The sequence below is a fragment of the Juglans microcarpa x Juglans regia genome, chromosome 1D (assembly GCF_004785595.1).
Source record: "Juglans microcarpa x Juglans regia isolate MS1-56 chromosome 1D, Jm3101_v1.0, whole genome shotgun sequence".
In the NCBI taxonomy this organism is placed as follows: domain Eukaryota; kingdom Viridiplantae; phylum Streptophyta; class Magnoliopsida; order Fagales; family Juglandaceae; genus Juglans; species Juglans microcarpa x Juglans regia.
In genome coordinates this window covers 30,252,911-30,275,245 of record NC_054594.1, presented here as the reverse complement: position 1 = coordinate 30,275,245, position 22,335 = coordinate 30,252,911, and the positions used below count along the sequence as shown (strand labels likewise).

At 38.2% G+C, this 22,335-nt stretch overlaps 2 protein-coding genes across 2 annotated transcripts; one reads left to right on the top strand and one right to left on the bottom strand.

The window, feature by feature from the left end:
* Positions 1-6,697: 6,697 nt before the first annotated feature.
* LOC121246597 lies at positions 6,698-8,167 on the top strand. Its single transcript, XM_041144783.1, has 2 exons — positions 6,698-7,484; positions 7,566-8,167. Exons 1-2 carry the CDS (start codon positions 6,698-6,700, stop codon positions 8,165-8,167), a joined length of 1,389 nt encoding a protein of 462 aa, XP_041000717.1.
* Positions 8,168-13,527: 5,360 nt separating this feature from the next.
* On the bottom strand, positions 13,528-17,202 carry LOC121246589. Its single transcript, XM_041144770.1, has 2 exons — positions 17,024-17,202; positions 13,528-14,137 (listed from the first exon to the last, which is right to left on the bottom strand). Exons 1-2 carry the CDS (start codon positions 17,200-17,202, stop codon positions 13,528-13,530), a joined length of 789 nt encoding a protein of 262 aa, XP_041000704.1.
* Between the last annotated feature and the right edge of the window lie 5,133 nt (positions 17,203-22,335).

Sequence of the window (22,335 nt, the reverse complement as noted above, 5' to 3'; positions counted from 1 at the left end):
GAGCCATGTATCCAAGTTGATGAGCTCTTTGAGTGTGAATGAGCGTGACAAGTTCTCTTCTCAAGCTCAATCCACACCCCAAGGTCAATATATGGCTCAAGGAAATTTGAAGGAGGTCAATGCCATTGTGACACGAAGTGGTAAGTCCTTACATATCTCAACAACTGATAAACCAGAGGATGTTGAAGAGGAACAAATCAATAATAATGTTGAGTTGCCCAAGAAAGCCGAGGTAATCAAGAGCTCTGTTAAGGTACCATTTCCTCAAGCTCTAAATCTGGTATGCAAACTTTGGACTCAAGCAATGAAATCTTGGAGAACCTCAGGCAGGTAAAGATCAATCTTCCTCTTTTGCATGTTGTTAAACAAGTTCCTACTTATGCAAAAGTTCTCAAAATTTTGTGTACAGTTAAGAGAAAGCATTATGTTAAAAAGACAACATTTCTAACAGTGCAAGTTAGTGCTCTAATTGAGCAGCGAATTCTTTTAAGTACAAGGATCCTAGATGTCCACCATTGTATGTAATATTGAGAATCATTAGTTTAGGCAAGCGTTGCTAGATTTAGGAGCTAGTGTAAATTTGATGCCTTATTCCATTTATTTAAGAAACCGAGGGGGATAATTGAGGTTTTTTTTATCCAAATTGATAAGTTTACTACCCTGTTGATTTTTTAATTTTGTATACTCAGTCGGTTGTTGAGTCTGACTATAATATTCCTCTCATATTAGGTAGACATTTCCTTGCTACTGCTAATGTACTTATAAATGGGCTGATAAAGCTATCTTTTCGAAACATGACCATGGAGGTCAACTTATTCCACATCAGTAGGCAGTCCAGGGAGGATGATGAGTGCTAACAAACACACATGATTGACGCACTCATAGACAAGGGAGTTCACACAACTCATGATTCTGATCCCCTTGAATATTTCCTTGTTAATTCTAAATTTGATACTATAGTGATTCATCTAATGTTGATATTTGTGCTATTTTTTTATAAAACTCGGGATTATGGAACACAAACTTGGCAATTGAAATTTGAGGAGTTACGTAAGAAAAGTGAAAAACTAATTCCTTCAAGCATGGAGAGTCCCAAATCTGAATTGAAACCGCCACTCTCAAGTTTAAAGCATGCATTTCTCAACCTAGGTGGCACTTCTCCTGTTAGTATTTCTTCGAAATTGAAGGTGGGTAAGTTTAGAAAAATCCAGTTGATCGAGTTAGAGGAAAGAAATGATGCTTATGAGAACTCTAAAATCTATAAGGTTAAAATGAAAGTGTTTCATAATAAAAATATTCTTACGAAGATGTCTAAGCCTAATGACCGAGTATACTTACATGATTCTAGACTTTATAAGCACTTAGGGAAACTTCAGTCTAGGTGAACCGACCCCTTTGTAGTGAAGCATGTTTTTGAAAATGAGGTAGTAGAAATAGAGGACCCTAGGGATGACTGGGTCTTTAAAGTAAATGGTCTATATACCTCAAAATTCTTATTAATAGGCAAGTGCCTAAAGTGGAAGACATTCCACTTGCAGACATGGTCTATCAAGCTTGACCACACCATATAGGTATTTTTTTTATTTTTTTTCTTTTTTGTTTGTTGCTGTTTTCTTTATTTTCTATTTGCAGGATAGTTTCAGTTCGCCATTTTAGTTTGCCATCTCTTATGCTTACCTGGCTGCCCACGTCACACATCAGGTGTACTCTACCATCTTTAGTTACTCTCCATTCAATTTTGATTATTAAACATTGAGGACAATGTTTTGTTTAAGTTGGGGATGGTGAAAATTATGCATTCACAAATACTTGTTGGACTCTGTGGCATATTTTTATGTGTCAATTTTTTTTAATTTGCATTACACGTGCATCCTTTTTACATGTGTACTCATTCTGATTCATAACCATTTTCGTGAATTCACCAAACCCACCATAATCATTTTTTGTTGAAGCTATCACAGAACCCCTAATACACTCATCCAAGCTTTGTAGTAAGATGGTGGTTTAACACTTGTAGCTAGAGAACTCTTTTGCTTAAGTATTCATGTGAGTTTTGGAGAGGATTGAGAGTCTACAAATGCAATAATTTGTGATAAACGTTCATTGATCTATTGAATTGGACACTTCTTTTGAGAATATCATTACATGGTTTGTGGTAAGATGGTGGATATACTTGGGATATAATGAAAGTCAACTTAGAATCAACGTTTGAGCCTTTCAAGCTAACCCTTTCTATCATGGACTCCTAGTAGCCAACTTTGAGCCAATAAACACATGTAGTTTTTTCTTTTCACATGCCCACATCATCCATACTTCTCCATATGGAAGCCAGTACACTAATTTTTCTACCATTTTTACTTCCGAGTGTATACTAGGTGTGAAATTTACATTTTCACACTTTTGTGTTTATTTTCTTAAAAAAAAAAGTGAAAGAGAAAAAAAATTGTAGAAATGGCAAGAATATCAAAGTGGCATGTATTTGTTCATCAAATTGTTAAAAAAGAAAAGAAGAGGAATAAGAAGGAAAAGTATTATTATTCGATGATCTGAAAAGTTGGAGAGTACATCATGTGAGAAGTGTGGTCTATTAAGATTTTTAATAAGATTCCCTTTGTATGTACTTGGAAGTTTTTGAATCCTATTCATTTTCTTTTTCATGTAGCTCCGAACCTAAGCCATGTTACAACATTTTGTATTGACCGTTTTGATTCTAGGTAAGCTTTTGGAAAGAATGGTGGAAGTCTCATTTGTTACTGTTCATATCATAAGATCAATGTTTGCTTGTTGTTTGTACATAATTGCCTAATTCCCTATGAGCGTGTGTGTACACCCATTGTTGACTCCATAATGAGAATCCTCACACGGAACATTTTTATTCCCATGAGTTATGGAGTTGAACCTTTCGCTTGAAATGTTCTTGATGTTGTATGTGTCAAGGCTTCTGGTTAGATGGATATAGTTTGAAACACACACTCTGTGGATTGCTATAGGTGGATTGCTTGTGATAGGGTTATTGAATTCCTAAGATTGCTTTGATATGTAAATCTGGAAAGTGTGACTGGGTTGCCTATGTGTGTGATTTTCTTTGGTCTCTTTCGTTGTTTTGGCATGAAAATTGCTAGGGACTGCTATGAGTAAGTTGGGGGCGTGATGAGTGCGCGAAGTGCACTCTAAATACCCTATTATTGGACTAAAATGCTAAAATGTGAATAGAAATAAAAAGAATTAATGTGCATTTTTGAATTGAGTTTCTATTTACTTTGAGATACTCCTAAGCAGATTTTTATAAAAGAGTAAGTCAAAACCCAATTAAATTCAAATGAGGATTTTCAAGTGGGCAAGACATTGGGACAACCTAAAAACTTTCAAAGAGTATATGACTCTTCAAATAATGATAATGATGGAGTTTGAGAGTAATTCAGATCAGAGTCCAAGATGCGCTAGGAGACAGCCTGGATATACTTTAGTATTATGATCTTAAGTTTCTAATCACATATCGGATTGTTGATGTGTTGGAAAGCTCTATCTCTAATAAAGATTTCTAAATTCGAACTTTTAAAGCGCATATGTGGCTGCCAAGATGAGTCCTAAAATTTAGGAGATTTTTCATGCGGGAATCATGAAGACACTTAGGTTTCTTTCCTACCTATATAAACATATCATTAGCATGAAATTTGGGAGTTTTTGGAGGGAGGAGGCACATATCTAGAGAACAAAAAAGAAAAATACCATTTTTATTTTTAGTTCTTCTATGGAGAACTAAATTTTGGGTAAAGCTTAGGGCGGAAATTAATCAGTGAAAATACTTTGACTTTATTTCAATTCATAGATTAAGTTTTATTGTTTAAGATTCTAGGATTCAATTCTCTATTTGTTTTGGATATAATAAGTTCAAGACAATTATATTAAATCATGTTATGGTTTGATTTTGTTGAGCTATAGGATTATGAATATATGATTGTGATTTAAACAGGTTTTCAAGTCATTGATGTGATCTTTTGCTGCATTATTGTTTGAGAACATAGTGTCGTCTTTAGATCTGATATTCATTTTTATATATGAAAACTGTGGTTTGTAAAGGGAGAATAGATTCTAAAATTAAATTTGAGAAAGTAAATGAATATAATGTCATATCTTCCAATTAGAAATTTGGTGCTATAATTTTTAATTGTGTATATAGTTTGGATTGAAAAAGTTAGAAGTATTGGATTCGATTGATGGAAACCCAAAGCTTTACTTACCTTCTTATCCATGCCCTTATCTTATTTTAATTACGTACTTTAGGTAGAATTTTCAAATTCTTGTCATATTGTAATTTGATCTTTCCTTTTAAGCTTGCGTCTTGTTGTGTTTCTTCCTACTCCCTGTGGATCGACACCCTGAACTATACTATAACACCGCGCACTAGTTTAGGTGTAATCAAGGCCTATTGGACAACATTCAAAACACCGATTGGGATGTCGCCTTTTCGGCTCGTTTATGTAGAAGTTTGTCATCTACCCCTGGAGCTAGAACACATAGGCTATTGGGCAACGAGAACACTCAACTTTGATTTACAAGTGACTGGTGAGAAGATAATGCAGCAAATCAATGACATGGATGAGTTCGGCAATGATGCTTATGAGAATGCTCGGATTTACAAAGATAAAAGTAAAAGATGGCACGATAAGCATATTTTGGGAAGGGAATTCAAAGTCAGGCAGAAAGTTCTATTATTTAACTCAAGACTTCGACTCTTCTTAGGAAAGCTGCGCTCTTGGTGGTCGAGACTGTTTGTGGTGACTCGTGTCTTTCCCTATGGTACGGTTGAAATCCATCACAAGACAAAATGCATATTTAAAGTAAATGGATAGAAATTGAAAACCTATGTGGATGGTGACTTTAACTCAGAAAAGAGTTTCATCGATCTCGCCAGTTAAAAATGATGAAAGGATAATGTCTAGCTATAGACTTTAAATAAAGTACTTTTGGGAGGTAGTAGACACTAGTTAAATAGTAATTGTTAATAATCGATATTAACAATTAAACTTAGTGATAGGGGTAGGTCATGGATGTTGACGCAGAACTCACCAAGATAATTCCAAGATAGCGTCTTGATATTTGGAGTTTCGTCCAAGAGCTCGTTAGTTGTTTACGTGCATGGATGGTGCTCGAGGCAGCCACCCCCCCCCCCCCAACGTCTCATGCAAAGTCACGATCGTTCGCTGAACTGGTTTTCCAGGTTCCTCAGGCCCTCCCTGAGGTATCGATTCCTTTCAGGCCACCTAAATGTGTTGAAGGTGAGTTCTTTGTGCAGTTTACTAAGGAGGAGTTGGATCGTTCTGTAATCCCTTTTCGGTTCTCTATGGTGTTAAAATTCTTAAGGCAAAGGCCATCTTTGGATCGCATCAGAGGGTTTATTCATAGCAGATGGGGCCTATCGAAACAGCCAGTAGTTTCAGCAATGCGAAAGGCTCGTAATGTTTTTGTGAGATTTTTCGATGAAGATGATTTCTTGAAGTCTTTGTCCCGTGAAAGCTGTGATATTGAAGGGGGTTGCTTATAGGCCCTTTCATTGGTCTACATATTTTACTGAAGATGAGGAACCGACGTTGGTTCTAGTTTGGATCATGTTGCCCGGGCTGCCTCCGAATCTTTATCAAGAATCGTTCTTGCAGAATATTGTAGCACCGATTGGACTTTTCTTGAGGAGAGATAATGCGACACGCTGTGCGACTCGCATAGATGGTGCACGGGTGTGCGTTCTGATGAATATAGATCATGAGCCGATTCACTCCATTTGGATTGGGACGCTGAGACATCCAACAAGCATTTTCCAAGAAGTTGATTATGAAACATTGCCTGCATATTGTTCTCTTTGCAAGGTGCAAGGGCATAACTTAAAGACGTGTAAGGCAAACATGAAAGAAGGCAAAGAGAGTAAGAGGCTGAAGGTTATTAAGTCTAGTAGAATCTGGGTGCCAAAGGATAAAGAAGATGCAGCGAAGTTTAATAAAGATCATTCGGGGAAAATCTTAGAGTCCCCTATTTTGGTATTGGAAGACGTTGAGATTGAGGTGCCTGTCTTGGATGGAGGAAAGGACGTAGGGAAGTCAAAGTTGGTGACTGAGAGAGATATCGAAGATATGGAGGCTCCCGTGCAGAGGAAAGATTCGTTGAGTTGCGGAGAGGCCAGCGGGACTTTACCAGCTGAGGAGTTGGTTGATTTTTCAACGACAATGAAAGATTCGTCTACTGAAGTTCCTGTACAATTAGAACCCAGTAGTGTGGAACCTAGCGGGAATACACCAGTAGCGGATGATGCTGTGCAGCTAGAACCAGTAATGGAGGATCTTAGCGGGAGTATACCAAGAATGGAAGTTACAATGTAGGTAGAACCCAGTAGTGTGGTACCTAGCGGGAATACACCAGTTGCGGATGATGCTGTGCAGCTAGAACCTAGAATTGAAGTGGGTCCAACCGAGACTATACCAGTAGCGGAAGGAGATGTGCAGTTAGACCTGCCAGATTTGCAGATGGCGGTTTTCTAGCAGGCAGTTGCTATGGAGTCCAAATCGGAGGATGAAGGTAATTATCCTCACCCAGGTAAACAAAAAGATGAATTTTCGGATTCTGATTTAGTAGTAAAGAAGTCACCAAGTAAGCGTATGTTACGTAGGTCCTATAGGGATCCTAGCAAGCCCTCTCAATAGAAGAAATGTTTAATAAAGTGTTGTTTTGGAACATCCGAGGCCTTGGTACCTCCAGAAAACATTTGAGGGGGCTGGTACGAGAGCAGCACCCCATTATTCTGGTTATTGCAGAACCATTTAGGGATGATACTCATTTGAGTTATTGGAAAACGTTTCTAGAATTTGATGAGTGTTTGTCAAATGCTAGTCAAGCAGGAAAGATTTGGTGTTTTTGGAAGTCTGGTTTGAAGGTGGATGTAATGGGTGTTTTAGATCAACATCTTACTTTGCTTATTAATTCAAGTTTATTGATGTCATCGGTTTATGCAAAGTGCCGATTTTTAGATTGGAGGTCTTTGTGGATTGATTTACTTGGAGCAAATAATTTGCAGTTTCCTCATGTGACTATTGGGGATTTTAATGTCTTACGTAATGATAATGAGAGAAGAGGGGGAAATCCAAGGATGCTTATTGCAATGGAGGATTTTTGTTCCTTTATTGATGATGGCAGATTTGTTGAGTTGCCTTTTTCAGGTAATGGCTTTTCTTGGTGCAACAGACAATTAGGTATGGCCCGTTCACGGGCTAGACTGGATAGAGCTTTATGTAATTCCAAGTATAAGGATCTTTATCCGTCGGGTAGAATTCAGTATCTTCCTAGGAGGACTTCCGATCACTCCCCTATGGTTTTGGGTCTTTCGGTTTCATCTACTAAGTATGGTCATACTTCATTTAAATTTCAATATATGTGGATTAATCATGAAGACTTTTGGAGATGTGTTTCATTCTTGGTAGGTGGAGGTAATGGTACAGGTTTGTGAAAGCTTGCCGCAAAATTGAAGAGGTTAAAACTGGTTCTTAAATCTTGGAACAAGGACGTGTTTGGCTAGACAGGAAAGCATATTAAAGAATTAGAAGCAAAAGTGGAGGAAGGTGAATTTAGGCTACAAGAATGTTACTCAGAGGATGTTGAAGTAGACGTTTTAGCTAACAAGGTTGAGCTTGATGTCTGGTTAAAAAGGCAAGAGTCTCGTATTGCTCAACAAGTCAAACAAAAGTGGGTATCACATGGTGAGGTTTCGACTGCTTTCTTTAAAGCTTTGCAGAATCAAAAGCATAATATGGTGATGGAAATGAAGCTCTCTGATGGCAGAGTGCTTACCTCACCTGAAGGTATCCATGAGGCTGTGTGTGTTTATTTTGAGGATTTCCTTAAAGCTAAGTCAACAAGTTCATTGCCAGATTTGGTTGGGTTAATTTTAGAGGAAGTTTCGGAGGAGGAAAATCAATTTTTTGATAGTAATCCGTCAGTTGGGGATGTAAAAGATGCACTTTTTTTATTCCTGTGGATAGTAGTCCAGGGCCGGATGGATTTGGCTCAGGTTTTTTTCAGCATTGTTAGTCCTTGGTGTATCAAGATTTATGGGAAGCTGTTAGTGATCTTTTTGGCGAGGCTCCCTTACCAAGGTTTTACTCTGCCTCTTATATTGTCTTAATTCCAAAAGTTCAGAATCCTACGTCGTTTGGGAATTTTAGGCCCATAAGTCTCTGTTCAGTTGTTTATAAAATTTGCTCTAAAAATTTAGTGAACAGATGTACTTCAGTCTTCAGTAGGATTATTTCTATGGAACATGGAGCTTTCTTGCCTGGTAGCAGTATTTTTGAAAATATTAGTCTTACTCAAGAGCTTATTCATGATATTAATAAGTCAGTTCGAGGAGAAAATATTATGATGAAAATTGATTTTGTAAAAGCTTATGACACGATTGACTGGGGTTTTTTAATTCATATTTTGAAAGTTTTTGGTTTTTCTCCGAAGGTCTGTCATCTGTTAGTTCAATGTGTTACTACGCCTTGGTATTTTGTGGTAATGAATGGCACTGCAAAAGGATTTTTCAAGGGTGGATGTGGTCTCCTTCAAGGGGATTCTCTATCTCCTTATTTGTTTATTTTAATAGAAGAAGTTCTCTCTCGGCTGTTAAAAAAGAAATTTGAGTTGGGTAGAATTAAATGTTTCTCCCATCCTAGACATGGTCCTATTATTTCTCATCTTTTTATATGCCGATGATATGGTGATTTTTGCAAGTGGAGGGAGGTCTTCAGTTTCAGAGATTGTTGACGTTCTTCGCATTTATGCTGAGGGGTCAGGTCAACAGGTAAATAGCGCCAAGTCATCTATTTCTTTTCTCTAAAAGAATTAATTCTGTTAGACGTAGACATATCTTATCGAATACACAGTTTTTAGAAGGGGTGTTCCCGGTCAGGTATTTAGGGGTGCCAGTTGTTTCTGGTAGATTGAAGTTAATTTATTTCCAGGATGTTATTCAAAAAATTCGTAAGAAGATTGAAGGTTGGAAGTTGAGTTTTCTTTCCACAGGGGCGAGAGTCATTTTATTAAAGCATGTGTTGTCGAGTATTCCGGTTCACTTGTTGTCTGTGATGCAGGTTCCGAAATTAGTGTTGCTCCAGTTTAATAAGTTATTTAGCACTTTCTTTTGGGGCTCATTTAATGGGAGTCCCAAGAGGAAATGAATTAAATGGGAAAGATTATGCAAACCTGTGGATGAAGGAGGGATTGGTTTGCGAAGTTTTGTTGATGTACAAGGATCGTTGCATCTTAAATTTGCCTGGAATTTGTTTAGTTCAGATTCTTTACGGAAGAGATTTTTTTGTGCTAAATACATGCATGGAAAGCATCCACTGGAGCTTAGTCCATCCAGAGGCACTAAGTTTTGGAAAGCAATTGTAAAAGAGATTCTTGTTGTACTTTCACGTTCCAAGTGGAAGATTTAGGGAGGGGAACGTGTCGTTCTGGAGAGACAGCTGGCTTAATTTTGGACCTCTAATGGAGTAGTATCAGATGGTGGGAGATCCAGAATTGAAGGTGAAGAATTGTTTGATTAATAATAATTGGGATATGGAGAAACTTGAGCAGCTAGTAGGATCTGAGAAAACGGAGGAAATAGTCAATGAAATTAGTAGTAGGAGGACTGGTAAGGATCAGCTTATTTGGTTAGAAAATTCGGATGGGTCTTTCACGACTAAAACCGCCTGGTCTTTTGTTCGGATTTGTAATCCTATTTGTCAATGGTCGGATTGGATTTGGAATTCAGCTTTACCAAAGAAATTTTCTATGCTTATGTGGAAGGCCTTAAACTCATGCCATCCTGTGGATGATCGTATAAGGAGACTTGGTGTGTCTTTAGTCACGAAATGTGAATGTTGTCGGGAAGGTGCCATTGAGGATATTAATCATGTGTTATATAGTGGAAATATTGCTAAGGCTATATGGAAGTTTAGTTCAAATACTTTGGGTATCCCATTTGTCCCGTTCTGATCTTGGAGGGCAATTGTTGAGGCTTGGTTTCGAAGAGCATCGAAGTCCTCTCAGTTAGGTACTCTTATTGGAGTTATACCTGTCATCATCACATGGAATTTATGGAAGTGGCGATGTACAGCACGGATGGAAGGTAGGAAGGAGAAGGTTCAGGTTCTATGGAGATTGATAAAGTATTGGATTAATTGGGTAGGTATTAAGATTCATAAGGATTCCCGGCTTGGGGAAAAGGATGTACAGATCTTGAAGTCTTTGAATCTTTCAATTAATTCAAAAAAAAAAGGAGGTTTTAACGGCAGTAAGATGGGAGAGGCCTAAGAAAGATTGGTTTAAACTGAATGTGGACGGAAGTAGTATTAATAATCCTAGAATTTTGGGTGCCAGAGGAGTAGTAAGAAATGAGTTTGGGAAGATGGTTTTTGCGTTTGCTGAATCCATTGGAAGTGGTAGCAATAATCTTGCGGAAGTTATAGCCTTGCGAAGAGGGCTTGAGCATTGTAAAAGATTGGGGCTTAATAATATAATTATTGAATGGACTCGCTTTTGGTTGTTAATTGGGTTCAGGACAGAAGATGTAGTCTCTGGTACTTAGAGGATTTTTGGGAAGGTACTATGAATATGTTGGCAGAGATGAATTTTTCTATTAAGCATATTTATCGAAAAGGGAATAAGGCTGCAGATTTTTTGGCTCGGTTGGGAAGTAATGGGCTCTCCTATGAGTGGTTAGGGCAGATGGAAGTTCCTCTTCTATTAAGAGGTATACTAAGAACAGATTCATGTGGATTGGCTTATCTCAGGAAGTGTGGATGTCTTTAGTATGGGTAGTTTCGTTCATTTGTAATTTTTGGTTATATTGTTTGAGTTTTTGTATTAGTGTCTGGTGCTTGGGGCTTAATTGTCTTTCATATTATTGTAAAGCCCGAGTACATTTGATTGTTACGACGGTATTCCTCCGCCACAAGTGATGGCTTATTAATAAACTTGGGTGGGGGTCACTATTGGACAGGTGATTACTCACTCTTTAATAATAATAAAAAAAAAAAGTACATTTGGGAGGCAACCCAAGTTTTTATTTTATTTGATTTTTTTTTAATTCTTTTGCTTTCATCTTGCAGGTATGAAGAGGTAATGAGATCTCTAAGGAGTACACGGCTGCACCTATAATTCTTTTGCTTCATCAACCAACTCCAATAAAGAACACTAGTTTTATTTTTTTTTTTTCAATTTCATTATGAACTAGTTTTATTTTCTAGAGTTTTGATGTAGTCTATCATTAAACACACAATTTATATTCTAAGTTATTTTATTTTCATTATTTCCATGATTGAGTGTTTATTCCTTGTTTTAATGCTTTCAATTTTCTAGCTAATTATTGTTCGATCTATTGAATCGCAATGAGACCGAGAGGTGGTTTGTGATTAAAGCTCTATGATTAAGCAGCATTAGTTGAGCAAAAGTAGAGATAATTTACCACGATTAGTGTGATTTTTAAGAAAAATTCAAAGAACTTAATAAGTCTCCAATTAGTTAAATTCACATAGAGATATGAAGTTATTAGTTGGAGATATTTTTGGTATTGTTCGAGAGAAAATATTGAATAGGTTGGGGATTTTTATTATCAACTTAGGATAATTGAGATTTTATAACAAGGAAGAATAAATTGTGTGGGATTTGGTAGGTGAAATCAAATGTTCTAGATCTATTCTTATTATGTTTAAAATCTTAATTTTAATGCTCTTTTTTCAATTTAATTTAGATAATCTATTCTTCAAATTTAGGTTTTCCAAATAGTAATTAATTTAGTCAATTTCAATACTCAATAGCATAATTATTCCCTGTAGGTTCAACATCTGTTTTCTTTAAAAGCACTTTACTACTTGTTACGATTCTATGCACTTACAGATATTTTTAGTACAACAAAACTCGAAACCATATGAGCCTAATTACTATAAGTGCCTAGGTGCATCATTGTAAAGTCACATTTGGGTTGACAAAACAACATGCTACAATGTACTTTTAAAACATATCATGAAGCTCATCAACAAAATCATATCAATTTTCAAAATACCAACACCTTTAGGTAAAAAGTGATTTCTAGACTAATGCAATCTTATTAACTACCTCATGCCATTTTCCAAAGTACTCCACAATATAACACCTTTTGGCAAGATATTGTGTACAATAAAATTGAAAAAATGCAATGCTACCCTTTTTTTAGAGAAAACGAATAAATATCAATGTCAATGTGTGTGCCACTTTGGCAGCTACCACCTATTTTTTATTTCAAAAGATTTCTTTTAATGGGAAAATAAAGATTGTCTTAATGCCCAAAAATTCAATCACAAAATGATAATTGTGCAACAAAATCATAATCTTCAATTTATCACAATCAAAGTCAAAGTTTAAATGTGGTTGAGAGACAAAAGATTGTATGGACAGATCAGGCATGTATGATAAGTTACAAAAACAGTATCTAAATAAGCATATCTTTATAAAAGAATGTTCATAACAAGTTACAAAATTAATATGCATCCTAAAACACTCTTATAGAGAGAGTACATATATGCATAGATCATATAAGATACTGAATATTCACTAGAAAATTTTATTATAATAATATATTCACTGTAGCCCCTCGAAAAATGTGTAAATAATATTCAAAATTATAAAACAGTGTCTAATGATGGTCCTAAAATTTTTCAAAAATCATATAAAATCTTAATATGGCACGTTAATAAATACTGGAAAAGGAAACAAACAAAAAAGTGTCCATTTGAGCTCTCAGCGCCGCATGTGCCACCTGGTGCGCGTGGGCCTCGTCATGGCTGGAGGTGAAATCATCTTCAACCTCCAACCGGGCCTGAAATGGGTTGCGGGCTACTGTTTCAGGTCAACGAGTTGCAAATTTGGATTTTTCTCAATTCATTGCGGTTTTGGGTAAAAAAAAAAAAAATTTATTTAGGGGAAAAAATATTTAGAACCCGAAAAACACATATACTGTATTTTAAAACAATGGGTATCGATATTTGATATAGATTTTCAACCTTTAAAAATGGGTATGACCCTAGCTTTTGTAAAACACAAATTCGGGACAAAAAGAATAAATAGAAACATCTGCAACTAGTAGACAACATCCCAGAAACATGCTTTGATAAACATTTGATGAATTAAAATAATATTTTAATTATTAATAAGGAAATCAATTTTTTTCATCAAATAGAGTCCAAAAATTAAAAGGTTTAATTGAATCCTTAAAACATAATAAAAAAAAATCCGATTAATATATCAAAAGAACAAGGAGATTGAGAGGAATAAAAGTCCTAACATTTTGAAATTTTTCAACAAACTAATTTTGATGAATTTGATTAATACTATTCGGATTGTATTGGAAAAAAAATTCAAAAAATCCAAACTTACGAACAATTTTGTTTTATATATATATATGAAGGATGTTGATCCTAGCATGTCGTCTCTGATACCAATTTTTTCTTTTTTTTTGAAAATAAACTATTTCATTCATCATAGTAGTTGCTTGATACAAGGGGGACAGTCCTCAATCATTATGCAATCCTCTTGGCAACTAAGAGCAAATTTTGCCAAGTGATGTGCAATTACATTAACTTCCTTGTGGACGTGTAAGACAGACCAAGAGAGGAACTTAGAAAGCAAAATCTTAATATCTCTAACGACAAGGCCAGAATCACTCCAACTATCTTCCTTGATTTGGATTGCCTTCACCACCAGCAAGGAGTCACCTTCGAGTATGACATGCTGAAAACCCAGATCTGCACAGAAGGAAGAGGCTCTTCGAGCTGCTATGGCCTCACCAAGAAGTGGATCCGGGAACAGGTCCATCGAAGAACATAAGGATGCCATAACAGCTCCTTCTGAATTCCTAACAATTACACCAATCCCCACCCTTGAGTTGATTTTATCAATGGCAGCATCCCAGTTGGCTTTGAACATATCTAATGGTGGAGCAATCCATCTGTTAACTCTAGTAGCTTGGGTTACTTTCTGTTGAGTACCATTCTCAATCCACAATTTAATAGAACTCAGTTCTGATTGGATAAGATTTGATAACTGATAAGGGGATTGGAATTGCTGTTCAAAGAGCCAATTATTCCTCCTACTCCAAATGATTTTTGCAGTAACAGCAAATTCTATGAATTCCAATGAATACCAATTGATGATTGTGATTATTGTTCTTAATATGATTTATATTATATGCAGCAGTCTCTGATACCAATTGTTGTATATAATATAAATCATATTAAGAACAATAATCACAATCATCAAATCATAGTTTAGAAAATATACCTATGGAAGACATCTTGAAAGCAAATCTTGATACTCCACAAATATTCGCAGCCAAATCTTCCTCTCCTTACTCCTCACAAAAGTATTAGCCTTCAATGGGGCAAGCCAATACACACACATGGAGAGAAGAGAGGACCTAGCCATATATAGAAAACTTTTGGAGTCCTCTCATTGGAGACTTAAATTTCCAGAACCAAAAACCCTTAAGCTTCCTACTAGGATTTAGGAAATTTTTAGAATAAAACTTTTAAGCTTCTTGGCCTACATATGTAATTTACCACATTAAATATGATATAATCATATATTATTAAGGTGCAAAAAATCCCAAATGATCACTCAACATATTGGGTTTAACTAAAGTACTATTATGAACTATATATCTAACCTGTTTTTATAAAACACAAAATATGCAATCAAATGAAGCCCATATTTTGAAAATATTCTAACTAGAGGAAGGTGAGGATACTTCCTACCAAAGCCAAATTAGCTACCCGATGTCCACTCTGCCAAACTGGTTGTGAAACTCTATAGCACATTTTGTGTCTTGAGAGTCACTTCTCACGAGTTATTTAGAGGTTATCCCCCATGGCCTTTGGGCTCTCTAGCTGCAGTCCATTTCCCCTCTTCTTCTTTTTTAAGCAATGCGTGGGAGACGAGATAAAGTGGCAAACTTAAGTTTGCTATTCTTTGCATTGACTTTCTTTACTGTTAAAAAGTCTCCAACACAAAGTGAGGGAGACTAGAGGTTGGTTCTCTCCGATCTATAATAGCATCCTATTATAAGTTGAAGGCGGCCTAGATGGGCCAGTGGAGAGAGCCAGCAAAGGGCGTCAAAGCGAAGAATAGCATGCATATAAGTCGATAGGAAGAGATAATGTGCATGAGTCCCATTTTATATTCAAATTCATGACCTCCCAGCCAAGCCACCAAATCACTCAAGTGGATGTTGTCTAGTTAGCAAAAAAATAATCAACAAAGTAAACAATGACTACAAAGAGAATCCAAGGACACATTATTGATCCATGAAGTGATCTCAAAGATGCCTTTCACCTCGAATTTTTAACTGGCAGTGAGTCCGTCCTTCTCAGCCATTGCTGCAATTTACAAAGCTCCAAAATGGTGCAATAATCTATTCTTGGACCAAGTAATACTATATACAGTCGTGGAGTGCACAAATACCGTACAGTCGCTTTGAAAAATAGTGGAGTCAATTATTAAAATGTTATTTTTTTTTCCTTGTGAGTCTTGTATTTATTCACTTTTTTAAAGTAATTGCGCGGCACTTGTGCAGTCACGACTGCAACTATCATTTCTCTTAAGGATAATAACGAAATTGAATTATTGATTTAATATAATCTCTAACAGCTCAATATTTGCCACTCTGAAGAAAGAAGTCCTCTCTGTATTGCCGAAAGGCCTAAACAAAACATGGAACATCCAAAATCTTCAGTTACATTCTTCTCGCTATAACAGCCTTTGGGTCCGTGGCTCTTATCACTCTTCATGTCAATTCACACACACAAGCTTATTAAAGCATGATCGACCCTTTTTTTAAATTTTCTAACTCAAATCAGATTGTAACAAAAACACAAACAGATAATTTTGACAATAACAACACCGAAGATCACTCTTCTTCAGCAGAAACCACAAAGGAAACAACGGTCAACAAAATCACAATCTTCAAAGTTCAACAAAATGACAGCAAGATTATAACCAAGCTGCTACAAGACCTATACGTTGTAAGGAGACAAGTGTAGTCAATTTTTTGGAGGACAAAACAACTTGAGAAATATGTAACCGAGATGTTTAATATGCTCTCAAGAAGACAGTAAAGCTTTTGTGTGTGAAGAGCTGAGCTGAACAATTCGTTGCTTACCAATGCACAACTTCGCTCTAAGATTCTACGGCAAAAGGGAAAATCTCTTGGGACGTGTTCACGGAAGGCTTACATGTCCGCTATGGCTGTTGGGTGTTCTCCTTAAACTGTAATAGGAGAGGGAAATTTCCAGGAGTACCAAGTCAAGTTTGAAACTTTCCTTGCCAAAGTATGGACCCTTTCTCATGAAATGTGGTAGTCATGTCTGCTCGTAAGTTCAAGAAAGACTTGTTAATTTGCAACTTCCCCATAATCACTAATAAAATCCAGTTCCACCTAATAGATAACCAATATGGGACTAACCACCTCAATGGATGCTCCAGTTTCACATGGTTAGTCTTATTAGGTGGCTGTTAAAGATTGAAAATTGAAGAGTTTAGATGGGAAGCAATATCATCTAGAAACAACAAAAAACAGAGTGGCCCTATTATGTTATGAGAATTGATGTTAGAAAAGATATAGTGTAAAAGTCACCTTTTTTTCAAAGTAAAATTTTAATTATAGGCGTGACCAAGTACATAAGGTGTTGAAATAGAAAACACCCTATATACATAGGGTGTGTAAGGGGGTTTTCCCCCCCTATCGGCCCTTAAAACAAGCCAATGAGATACGACCAGGGAAGTAAGTCAAAGAGCCCGGTTGAGCTCAGTCAAACCCAACGACCCTCCTCTAAAAGGAGTCAATGGGCCTTTTTGCAGAGTACTCGGCCCAAGAGAAAACCCCACCTATGAGAAACCAACGCATAGGGAAAGTGGACAGTAAGGGTAGATGAGACTCGTCGCCCTGACACCACCCCGATGAAAAACTACCCTCGAGAACCTACACAGGCAGGTGGGTGAGAAATATGGAGAACTCGTGATCTCCCGATAGTAGGCATGAAGAGGCTTAATAGAGAACGCTTCTAGGTAAAGTGAATCAAAGAGCCACGCCGCATTAATGGCACCATTCACCGGACTACATGCTGCATTAATGACATTGCCCCAGAAGCCACTCCGCATTAAAAGATTTTGACTAAATAAACAGTGGAAAGGACACGGCCCCCTCAAAGTCAGGGATAAGTTGTCCCCACCAGAAACCTAGTATATTTTGGCATCAGACACTCTCTGGCCACCACCAAGGCCCCCCATTCTTCGTGTTTGCTTAAGTGTGCAGGTGAAAGACCGAAGACTCGAGTTGCTGGAACCCGACCCAATGGAGTGCAAAACACGATGTTAACATTGACGCCATCTGTGGGATAACTATAGACTTCACGTGTCCTTGATATGCTTGTGACAACACATTCTCAGACAACTCGGAGATAAGAAGATGCGACGTTGACAAACATAGAAGCAAGGCTCGTCGCAATGGAACAACTTGTGGGAAAATTAATTACCAAGGTGGAGCCCCTCTGAAAGGAGAACGAGATGCTCAAAGTAGCCACCAATGAGCCAAAAAAATGAAGCGGAGCCAAGCAACAATGAGCATGTGGGATCCAGGAACACAGGAGAAGGAGGTGATGAAGAGGAAGAAAGAAAAAACATGCATGACGAGCTACATAACCTCAAGGGGAAGTATGAGATGGAGAAAAGGATGGGCACGTCGTCATTGGTGGACCAATTGCTCACCAACTCGAGCTTGCCCTACAGTGAGGAGGTGATGGTTGCGCTCATACCACTAGAGTTCCCAACCTCTCAGGGAGTGGGAGAAATCTGTGGGGAGCAGGAGCTGGCATGGGAATGTTATGTGTAGGAATTAAAGCCCGGGGGCACTAGGGTACATGTGGTCCACACCTCGACTGATGACCACGGTCTCCCACCCCCACCCAAGCACACCTCAACATATGGGGAGATCCAAGTGGAGTAGGAACTTAGGAAGGTAGAGATGGACAAGCCTCTGGAGTTGATCCCCTTGAACCTGAGCCACCCGAAAGCCACCACTAGGATTGGCAGCAGGATGACGCCCGAAATGAGAAGCGCCATGCAACAGCTCCTCACAGAATACTAGGATGTTTTAGCCTGGAGTCACAAAGACATGCCTGGGATCGACCTAGAGATCATATAGCATCACCTAAGCGTGGACCCAAAAGCTAAGGGAGTAAGGCAGAAACGTTGAAACTTCAACGCAGAAAAAAATGTCGCCATCACAACAAAAGTCAATCGGTTATTCACGGTGGGCTTCATATGGGAGGCCCATTACCCAGACTATCTATCCAATGTGGTGTTGGTGAAGAAGCAAAATGGAAAATGGAGAATGTGCATTGACTTCATCGACCTGAATAAAGCTTGCTAGAAAGACAGCTTCCTGTTACCCTGGATCGACCTGATCGTCAACTCCATGGCGGGTCATTGCATGCTTAGCTTTTTGGACACCTACTCTGGGTACATCCTAATATGCATGAATCTGAACGATGAGGAGAAGACTTCATTCATCACCGATCGGGGATTGTACTGCTACTCTGCCATGCCATTTGGGCTGAAAAATGCGGGGGCCACCTACCAGCAGCTAGTCAACCATATATTCAAAAATCAGATCAGGAGAAACATGGAGCTCTACAAGAGCGATTTGCTGGTCAAAAGTGGAACCTCCAAGCAACACCTGTACGTCCTTTGTGAAGCCTTCACGGTATTAAGGCATTACTGAATGAAGTTGAACCCAACAAATTGTGCCTTCAGTGTAGGATTCATGGTGACTAGACGAGGGATAGAAGATAATCCAGAGAAAATGGAAGCCATACTCTGCATCACCCCTCCTTGAAGTATAAATGAAGTGCAGAAACTAGCAGACGGGTAGTGGCCCTTAACAGATTCGTATCAAAGTCCACCGGCAAGTGCCTATCATTTTTCAAGGTTTTGCAGAAGGCACAAACATGGGATGAATAGTGCGAATACGTGTTTGAGGCTCTCAAGAAATATCCGATGGGCACCAACATAGACCTAGTCTTAAATATCCTTTGCAAGTTCTAGATGAGCCAATTACAAGATCAAGAGCTAAGAGATCAAGAAAGTAATGCAAGAATTGGTGCAACACACTTAGGATGAAGCTAGCAAGAGCCCAACACACAAGATGAGCTTTAAAGAAGAAGAACCAGTTTTGATCCACTTGATACAAGCTGTGGAAGATATGACTTAAAGTTATTGTTTGGGCCCATTGTTATTGAAGGCTTTCAATTTGTTTAAATCGTTTAAAGAATTTATTTTATTAGTTTAGAATAATTGGGCTTAAGGATGTTTGATCCACATATATTTTATTTTGTTGAATTAGGATTTCAAGAAGTTACTGTAGCCGTAACACTATTCATTTAGGGGTAGTTTTGGAAGAAAGGGCTTTATTTTGGCTATAGTTTTAATTAGGTTTTGGTTTAATTCCCTTTGTAACCTCATTTCACTTAATTTATGAAATTTGATGAATTTATTTATTGTGAGTTGGGTTTATCTCCTCTTGTTCTTGAATAAATTTTTAAACTTATCAAAGGCAAATCACAACCTTTGTGACGTTCTTCCTTATAATTTAGGTTCTTGAAATGAGTTCCTCAACGGCTCTAAATTTTCCATTGACTTGATTTTGGCTTTCTTGAGTGAGTTTTCAAATTGATTATGGGTTCAAGGAATTCCAATCCCATGGGTTCATATCAATACCTCACCAACCCTCCGTTCCTCTGCCAACCTAGATGCGGAGAGACTTTGGTCTTCTACCTATCAGTCTCCTTACAGACGACTTCCTTGGCCTTAGTACGAGATGAAGGTGGGGTCCATATGCCCGCGTACTACACTAGTTGGGCATACCGAGGAGCAGAAGCCAAATATCAGCACATAGAGCAGCTCGCCTTCGATCTAGTGGTGACCACCTAAAGACTTTGCTCGTACTTCCAGACCCATCTAGTAAGCGTCCTCACCGAGACCCCCTTAAAGAAGATCCTTCAACCCCATCCACTTGCTCCTTAACACCACGAAATACTATTAAAGAGCAAGTGCTAGCAGATTTTGTATCAGAATTCACTAACTTCCCGGAAAGGGTTGAGCATGCACCTCCTATGAAGCACTGTCAGGTCTTTGTTGACGATTCATCTTGCAGGGCTGGAGGGGAAGTGGGGTGCATATAGTTACAGATGAGGGTGAAGAGCATTATGCTATCAAACTGGCATTCAAAACCACTAACAATGATGCAGAGTACGAGGCACTGTTTTCGGGTCTAGCGGTTGCCAGATTTGTGACGCCCCCAGATTCTGCTTGGGATCGAACGGACACCTAAAGCGTCAAGACATGCAACACAAAGTTACCTGCCCCGTTCATGACATATAAGATGCAATGTTCCTAACATGCATCTAGCATTATGCAATATTCGCAGCGGATAATTTTATTTTTTTAGCAATACTAAGCACCAAACTTATAATATCCCAAATAGTTAAAACATAACCCATGCATACTTAACGAAATAAACATCCACGATTACAGTACGGTCTCGGAAGATTGTAATCTCAAAACAACAAAGACCTAGCTTCATAATTACATTGCCAAAATACACTATTGGGCTAGTTCGTTAAGTAACTCGCGTAACTCGACTAACGATGCTGGAATACTATCCAAGGACCTAACTATGAAGGCTGTAAGCTCCGCGTTGCATCTACGGCATCTATTCAACCTCCTCCAGTCTGCCAGTGTCTGTACCCTGTTCTGATCCTGACACATTGCCTACCATTAGGGGGAATAGTATAGTAGTTGGGGCTACCATGGTGAGATTTGATTACGAATCTCATCAAGTTAACAGGAAACTTTCATACAAGTTAATGATGCATGCATGGCAGTAAAAGCATGAATACATAATCAAAGTCATAAGTAAGCATAACATAACTTGACATATAGCATGACATAAATGACATAACTTGAACTAAAACTGAAACTTAGCTTGACGTGACATGACTTGTACGTGAACTTAAAACATAACATGGACTAGCAACATAGAGAGGGCAAAAATAGAGAGAGGGCGACTTTGCTAGGGTTGTTATGGTGCTCGCTGTCATCTGCAATTTGCTGCCGCCGATAGTGCAAGGTGATGGGATTACACGTGTAGAGCAGTCGTTACCATTGATGGGGAACATACGTCCTGTAGGGGCGTCATCTATAAGGGCGTTCGTGGATGTGGTGGTTTCAAAGCCACAATTGCTTCCAGAGGTTGGTATACCTCTGCGGGAACCACAATTTCAAGATGGGGAAATGTTTTTCCCGTTCTCAAAGTCTGAAATTCAACAATCTGTTGAGCCATTTCATTATTCGGTGGTACTGAAATTCTTGCGACGTCGTCCATCACTGGACCACATTCGGGGTTTTATAAAGAATCGTTGGTGATTAAAGTCTCAACCAGTGGTGGGTCAACTTTGCAATCCAATGAATGTTTTAGTGCGGATGTCAGAAGAAGAGGATTTTCTCAATGTTATGGTGAGGGGAAACTCGGAGATTCACAGGGTTCCTTTCCGGGTTTCACATTGGAGTCTGGATTTTGTGGAAGAGGAAGACTCGCCTTGGGTGCCTATGCGGGTTATCTTGTGGGAATTGCTGCCAAACTATTTTCAAGAATCAATGTTGAGTAGTATTGGTAATGGATTTGGTAGGTATTTGAAGAGAGATAATGCTATGGCGTGTGTGACTAGTCCAGAGGCAGCTCGTATGTGTGTTGAGATTGATGTTTCGAAGCCACTGCGAAAGTCGTTTTGGTTGGGGCCTCCTGGATTGGCCTCTAGCCATTATCAAGAGGTAATATTTGAATATGCTCCATTGTTTTGTGCGTGTTGTAGGAGGCAAGGGCATTTGGAGGTTAATTCTGTGAGGAGGGAACGGAAGTCAAGGGATAGAAAAGACAAGAAGGTTGATATGAAGGATGAAGGTAAAAAACATCAAGGGGAAAAAGTATGCAAGGTCGTAGGGGATTGGGTGGAAAATTTTCAAATCCCAGCTGCTGAGAACGATGTTGGAGAGGCTTCAAAGTCGAGGCGAGAGGTTATTATTTCATCCATCCAGAATAGAAGAACAGTGAATACAGAGGTTTCTAAGGAAAATTTGTATGTGTCACGGTTGGGGTGGTGTTTAATTTATGTCCTATTGCTCTAGAAAAGAATGTTGAAGTGGAGCTGACTGATAGTGAGCAGATGAATGCTGGTT

Excerpts from the sequence above, each read along its gene's own strand:
- LOC121246597 (XM_041144783.1), top strand. The coding sequence starts at position 6,698 with ATGTTTAATAAAGTGTTGTTTTGGAACATCCGAGGCCTTGGTACCTCC. Across the intron at positions 7,485-7,565 it reads AGGTGGAGGTAATGGTACAG|GAAAGCATATTAAAGAATTA; the intron begins GTTTGTGAAAGC and ends TTGGCTAGACAG.
- LOC121246589 (XM_041144770.1), bottom strand. The coding sequence starts at position 17,202 with ATGCGGAGTGGCTTCTGGGGCAATGTCATTAATGCAGCATGTAGTCCG. Across the intron at positions 14,138-17,023 it reads TCACCCACCTGCCTGTGTAG|GAGGAATAATTGGCTCTTTG; the intron begins GTTCTCGAGGGT and ends CATTTGGAGTAG.